This window comes from Amaranthus tricolor, chromosome 9 (assembly GCF_026212465.1).
Source record: "Amaranthus tricolor cultivar Red isolate AtriRed21 chromosome 9, ASM2621246v1, whole genome shotgun sequence".
In the NCBI taxonomy this organism is placed as follows: domain Eukaryota; kingdom Viridiplantae; phylum Streptophyta; class Magnoliopsida; order Caryophyllales; family Amaranthaceae; genus Amaranthus; species Amaranthus tricolor.
Window position 1 is genome coordinate 27,173,697 of NC_080055.1, and position 7,480 is coordinate 27,181,176.

A 7,480-nucleotide genomic window follows, 5' to 3' on the forward strand; every position below is an offset into this window, starting at 1 on the left:
AAAAATATTTATATACAACCTGCAAATATCATTAATTTAATAAAATTTCATTTAAAATAAAGGGCCCAAAATGCTGGAATATATTTTATTTTACCAAAAAAATACCTAAAACCCTCCAATAAATCTCAACTTTTTCGATTGTTCCCCTTTCTTAAACCCTTTTCAGCTCAATTGTTTTCTAGGAGAAAAACCCTAGCCCGATTCTCTCACTCATTATTGTTCCTTCGGCCACCATGGTACCTTCTCTTTCCTTTCCCGCTTTTTCATTCAAGCAATAAAGTTTTGATTTTTAGGGTTTGATTATACTTTTTTTTAGTTTAACTGTTTATTAATGACGTAAATGTATTTGATTGAATAATTTTGGGATGCAGGAAGCAGTAAACCCAAAAGCATACCCATTGGCTGATGCCCAATTGACAATAACAATCATGGATCTTGTTCAACAAGCTGCCAATTACAAACAGCTCAAAAAGGGGGCTAACGAAGGTTTTTACTCTACTTTTTTTTTACGGCGCGTTTCGAATTTAGGGTTTTTGAGCCTTTTTTTAAATTGATTGGGTTTTTGATATTGTTGAGTTTATTGAAATTGCAGCTACAAAAACGTTGAACAGGGGTATTTCTGAATTTGTTGTTATGGCTGCTGATGCTCAGCCCTTGGAGATTCTCCTTCATCTTCCTTTGTTAGCTGAAGACAAGGTATAATTGTTTATTTGATATTCTTGATAAACATTCTACAATTGAATGTTGTGTTGTGATGCTGGCATTGATTTGATTGTTGAATTAAGTAGATTGTCATCGGGTGTAAGGATATTCATATTTTCTAGGAGATTCACTTTCTGTGTATTAGTGTGGATTTCTGCTGTGTTTGATATGGTTTTTCATGTGCACATTTAGGTTTTATTCTAATCCATAATGACAAACTTGAGTTTGAACATTGGTAAGAAAGTTATTGCAATTGTGAGATTTTAGGTATGTAGGATATGATGGTTTTCAGGGTTTTAGATGAGCTTTCTATCTTTTGAGTTTGATATGCATGTTATAGTGCATATTTAGGTTTTATTCACTAATTTTCATGTATATATTGACAAACTTAAGTTCGAAAATCTATTAGAAGAAAGTTAGTCCAATAGTGAGATTTTAGGTGGGTGATAGGATATTATGGATGGCAATCTTCAATTGTATACCTCAGTTAATGTTGTAACTTGGATGTCTCACACACGGAGAGAGTTGACTGCACATAAACCTAATAAACCTAATGAGGTTTCCATCAAGCATATCCCTGTCACATGTGAACTTTTTTAATTCGACGGGAGCAGTTGATCTGAAATAATCTTGCTCTGTTACTCCTACTATTATTGTGTAACTGGTGATATTATTGTTGTGATACTTGCTATTATAAATATTCATGTTTTGGTACTTGTGCTCTTGTTGACCTCTTTTCGATGGAGTATCTACCAGTTAATTTACTCTCATGCAGTCTGTTACTGTGTACTGACTGTTGAAGGCTATATCATTGGTTTGACATTCTTATCTATGTGATGTGTTTTATGTTAAATTCAGTTATGCATAGTGATCCACATCCATTTGCTAATTGCAATAATTTGTCATCTTTGTTATTTGTAGAATGTTCCTTATGTGTTTGTGCCCTCTAAACAAGCACTAGGCCGTGCATGTGGAGTTACAAGGCCAGTAATTGCCTGTTCGGTGACTTCTAACGAAGGGAGTCAATTGAAATCACAAATTCAACAACTCAAGGTGACTTTTGTCACTCCACATTATTTTGCATTTGATCGCTTCACTAATCTTGAAACTGCTTTCTGATATCTGACGTTGGTTATGAAACACAGGACGCAATTGAAAAGCTCTTGATTTGAGAAGTTATTGGATGCCTGTTCGGAGTGATGGGCCTCTTGGATTGTAAAAGTCTACTCCTTGGAGGCTTTGACTGATGAATTGTTGTGCAACTATGGTAGAGGTTTTATTTTTTCATTGTCTCTTTATTCGCTAGTTTCGGTAATTGATCATTGTTTTGGAAAACTTTAATTTTGCTGTGAGCTTATTTTTATAGTCTAGTCTATTGTTGGTGGTAATCTATAAAAAACCTTGTGACTTGTTTATTCATCCCATTCCGCGCCACATTTTTGTTAGTTTATTTGTTTGGATAAATTTCTTATGCTCTGTTGAGACTTGAGTTCTTCTTAACTTAAAGTCCGATCTTGTTTCCCTCGGCATTGGTCACATTGCGACTTCGACTTGAGGAATTGCTTTGGATTAGTGCTTTTATGTTTATCGTTTTTGGCTATATTAAGATTTAAAGTCCGATCATGTTTGATTTTGCTTCATTTCGAGTGTCTTGTATAATATACTTCCTCTGTTTTTTTTTTTCTTAAAAATATACCAATGCAATGCACTATTTAAATTGCTAGTATTTGTGCCGAGTGAAAATTTAAAAAAATTAAATTACTGAAATGAATTTACAATATTTTATATGATTATATTTTTTCTTGTACTCTATTCTATTATCAAGGTTAAAGTACTATCTTCGTTGTACACGGTTTGCATCAATTTTTAGTTTAGATTGACGTACTTATTTAGTGTCATATTTTATTGCACTAACCAACACAATAATACAACTTCTTATACTTCTTTAAAAATACTCTTTTTCTCTTTGGTTTAATCTCACCGCTATAGAGGTAATATATAGCTTGTGAATAGAGTAAGTCTAATTGTTGCAAGTATGAAAAAAAAGAAGAAAGTACCATTTATGAAATTGTTTATTTAAAAAATATGGATAACAAAAAACGAACAAAGGTTTATAGGTTTGATTCTCATTTAATTTTTTCTTTCTTTCAGTCTACCTTAAAATCCAGAAATCCAAAAAATAGTATATATATATATATATATATATATATATATATATATATATATATGTTAAAAGACTCAATTTTCTAATGGTAAAACTATTAATGGAAGATCTAAAATTATCTATTAATAGATTACTTTACTAATTGATTGACTTTCTTTGAAACACTTTATATTTACTTAGAAAGCAAATCAAAAGTGGAAAAGTAAAAAACTATGGAAGGATATTTTCTTGAAATATGTAAACAAAATACAAACCGTTGATTGGCTAATTGAAAAATTATTGTAATAAGAAGTTAGATATGAAGATGTTGGGAATGGAAGAGGGGAAGATATTGATTGTAATTGAAAAATTATTACAATGAGATATAAACCATTTTTCGACTCTTATTTTCTACTCTAAATCATTTGTTAAGCCAAATAATATAATACTTTCAACGATAAAAAAAGGTTGCAAGCATGTTAGCCTTGCTTGATGGTACTGATTTTTGCTTATCTTGACACTGAATCCCAAGAACTACCTTCTCTTTTATATCAACTAATGTCAACCCTTTTGATCAATTGCCAAATCAGTCGGTCTCCTAAGAGACATCTCTCAAGCCCAGTTCATTAAAGCTTAACTCCTATTCTTACTCTATTTTTTTTTCTTTATGGGCCGATCTGATTAGAGATGGTATTTCAAAGAAACCGTCTCTTATAAGAATTTGTGCTCCCAAATTATATAGAAGTACTTTATTTTTATAGCCCATTAGGCCACTTGCTTCGGAGATGATAATCTGCCAAGAAAATTCATTAATCTAGTCACAAACATATGAGAAACAAGCTAAACAGTACTTTGATTCGAATAATATCATTATTCTATCGAGTTTACTCCCTTTGTCCTTATGAAATTGCAACACTTAAATCAAAATCTCTCACATTAGAAAAAAGTGCTACAATCTGAGCAAGACGAAGGGAGTAATCACGAGTCTCTTGTTTGGCCCAAGTTAGAAGGTATTATCGGCTTGTACTAACTAGGGGCATTTCCTTTGTTTTCTGGGAATAGAGTAGGCATAGGGAAAGGTAGTGAGAATTGAACCCTAGTTACTTCTGGAAAAGGTAATAAATGCTCCAATATAGGCAAAACTCGATTCTCAACATTTGCTTTGTTTAAACAACTAAATTTGGTCAAGATGCAGCTTAAACTTGAATCTTCTACAACATCATCCATGTGTATAGGCTTCAACTCAAAGCAATACTTCACTGAACAATTTGTATCAACTTCTAATTACTTCAATTTCCTTGCAAAACAATATACATGTCTCTATAAATAAGACTTTAATCAAACCCTAAAAAATCCAAAAAACTACACAATCAACAAGCCAAGCTAAGCTAAAATGGATAAAACTTTGCAATTTCTAACCTCACTTTTTATATCTTTCTCCCTATTACTCATCCTATACCAAGCCAAACCCACGAACGCAAAGATCAACTCAACCGAGTTCATAAACCAGGTCCTCGAAAGCCATAACGCAGCTCGAAAATCAGTAGGAGTCGCACCTCTCAAGTGGGAAAATTTGCTCGCTACATATGCTCGAATATACTCCTCAAGGCAGCTACGAAAGGAGTGTAAACTGATACATTCTACAGGTAAATTCGGAGAGAATTTATTTTGGGGACAAGGCAAGCGATGGATGGCTACGGATGCAGTGGCAGCGTGGGTGGCGGAGAAGCAATGGTACAATTACGACGATAATTCTTGTATTGGTGGATATCAGTGTGGGCATTATACTCAGGTTGTTTGGAAAGACACCAAATTGGTTGGGTGTTCTAAGATTATATGTGATTCTGGGGATACTATTATTACTTGTGAGTATTATCCTGCCGGAAATTATGAGGGTGAACAGCCTTACTAGAATTGTCTTCTTTTATGGTTAATGTTCAAGTTTTTCCATGAATTTTTAGTACTTAGTTTTTTGTATTTTGTTTTTGATGACATGTTCAATAAGGATTAAATGTGTGTCTTAATTTGTGTACTCAAAGACCAAAGTTATGTAATCAGTAATGAGTAAAGAGTTGTTTGTGTTATTTTGGAATTTTTGAAATTGTTGAGCGAAAAAATAAAAAAAATAATTAAATAAGCGAAATTTTAAACAAATCCCAAAAGTAAGCGTCCAAACTCCAAAGCTGTGCTTTGGAGCTGTTCGCAGTTACTAACTGCGAACAGCATATAAGACAAACTAGCTGTTCGCAGTTGGTAACTGCGAACAGTTCAAAAAACACAAAATAACTATTCGCAGTTAGACTGCGAACAGCAAAAAGACAAAATAGCTGTTCGCAGTTACTAACTGCGAACAGAAAAAAAAAAAAAATTTTTTTTTTTTTTTTTTTTTTTTGTTCGCAGTTAGTAACTGCGAACAACTATTTTGTCTTTTTTGACCTGTTCGCAGTTAGTAACTGCGAACAGCTCCAAAGCACAGCTTTGGGGTTTGGACTCTTACTTTTGGGAAAAGTTTAATTTATCGCTTATTTGATTAATTTTTTTTATTTTATCGCTCAACTTTTTCAAATTTTCGAAATTTTGACCCATAAATTTAAAAATAACGCGATCTGATAACGCTAGAAACTAGGTCAAATTGAACCGTGATTTGAATTTTTTTGACCTATTTTCTTAATTTGGTCGGGCTTTTCAGTTAGACATCGTCTAGTTTGAGAATCGTTATATTTAAAGTCAAACTTTGCATTTTGAATCAAAATTTCTTTGTTGAAATCTTAAAATCGGGGCATGAGTTTATATTTTTCATGCTATTGTATTTTTTAAATCCCAATTTGATGTGTTTCTTAATTTTGTTGAAGTATAATCTTAAAGCACCATATTAATTTAATGTCTTTTCAGTCGGTCAAATAAAATTCAGTATACTAAAATAAAATGGATTCGATATTCAAATTAAATTGGTTATCATTCTTTAATAAAGAGTGTAACTTTGAGGAACGTGAATACTAAGTTTGCCGTTTCTTTTTATTTATTTATTTTGGTCGGTTCTTATCAATTTGTAACATTTAAATTTTGGATAATATTTTCACCATTTTATATGAAGTATTATTTAGTGGAGGAGGTATTCAATAAGAAGGATGTTCAAAATGAGAAAGGTAAGAACCATTCTACATTCTTGATTTAATTAAAATAAAAAAAAATCTAATGTTATAATCGAACCAAAAGCACTTAATTTTATAAAACCACAGCCTAGATACTATGTTATAAATTAAAAGAATGTTTTAATTTTATAAAATATTATCTTTTTATATAGTGATTAACAAAAAATTCTTACAAACCTTTTCACTTTAAAATCCTTCTTATATGATTTTAGATTGTATTTAGTGTACACTTTATATTGGACTTTCCGATACCACAATGGACTTACTGTGTACACGCGAGTGTACCATTTATTAGATGATTGCTTTGCCGATTAAGATACAAACTTTTTTGGTCGTTTATATATATATATATATATATATATATATATATATATATATATATATATATATATATATATATATATATATATATATATATATATATATATATATATATATATATATATATATATATATATATATTTCTTTGTAATCATTTCAAAAGTTTCTTATAATTTAATTTTAACTATAGCTTCACATTCTAATACCTTATTTTATTTAAATTCGTTCTTTCTTTATAGTCTACATAAAATTCAAATTTTTTTATTATATTGACTTATTAATTACATCATAGTAAAACTTATTTTTTTGGAAGTAGAAAATTTATTAGATGATCCTACAAGGTATTTTATTTTACCAATTAAATAAAAGAAACAATCTATTAATAAAGTTGTTAATCTTAATAACATTTATTGCAATTATATTTTTTTCTGCCCAAAAATCCTAAAGGTACAAGAATACGTATATTCAACAAATCAACAAATAAATATTTTCATTAAAATTAAGTAATATATTTGGTTTAATTATAGATACTTAAAGCTAGATTGCAACTAAACTTTTTCAATTTGAAAGACACTTAGATTAGGGGATTAGTGGCATTAGCTTGCACGAATTAAATTTTAATTTGATATCATTGTCATTGAATTTGGTCTTAAATGGTTGTTATTTCAAATTTTGATTACCACTATTTGTAGGATCTCAAGGAATCTTATCTTTAATATAGTTTGTATATGAATAATTAGGTTACATCAATTCGTTAGTGTAATAATAAACACAAATTGTTGTGAGAGACGGTTTCTTCAAGAGACGTATTAGATTTATAGGATAAATAGCCTAATTAATATAAATTAAATAGAAAATAAAAATATAAACTTCTTATTTTGAGATCTATCTTTTTGAGAGATGGGCTCTCACAACACTAGTTGAAATCCTTACTTATTATTCAACTGGACTAATCATTTTCGTTAAGCGAAACACTTATCTACTGCTTTTTAACTTGTTATCGCTTAGCTATCAATCACAATTTTCAAATATTTATGATGGTGTTTATTTTATATATTTTTAAAAATTTTAAGGTCTATAAATAATTAATAAACCAAAATAAAAAGTAATGTAAACTAATATTTAAAACATTTTAGTTCAGAAGTTATGTACATTCAGATAC

At 30.1% G+C, this 7,480-nt stretch overlaps 2 protein-coding genes across 2 annotated transcripts; both read left to right on the top strand.

The window, feature by feature from the left end:
- The first annotated feature begins 79 nt into the window (after positions 1 to 79).
- Positions 80 to 2,186, top strand: LOC130823781 (uncharacterized). Its single transcript, XM_057688551.1, has 5 exons — positions 80 to 236; positions 372 to 486; positions 593 to 696; positions 1,624 to 1,755; positions 1,848 to 2,186. The coding sequence occupies exons 1-5, from the start codon at positions 234 to 236 to the stop codon at positions 1,872 to 1,874; spliced, it is 381 nt and encodes a 126-aa protein (XP_057544534.1). The 5' UTR covers positions 80 to 233; the 3' UTR covers positions 1,875 to 2,186.
- Positions 2,187 to 4,148: 1,962 nt separating this feature from the next.
- On the top strand, positions 4,149 to 5,158 carry LOC130823780 (pathogenesis-related protein PR-1-like). The gene has a single exon (XM_057688550.1). It carries the CDS (start codon positions 4,239 to 4,241, stop codon positions 4,755 to 4,757), a length of 519 nt encoding a protein of 172 aa, XP_057544533.1. The 5' UTR covers positions 4,149 to 4,238; the 3' UTR covers positions 4,758 to 5,158.
- The last annotated feature ends 2,322 nt before the right edge of the window (positions 5,159 to 7,480 follow it).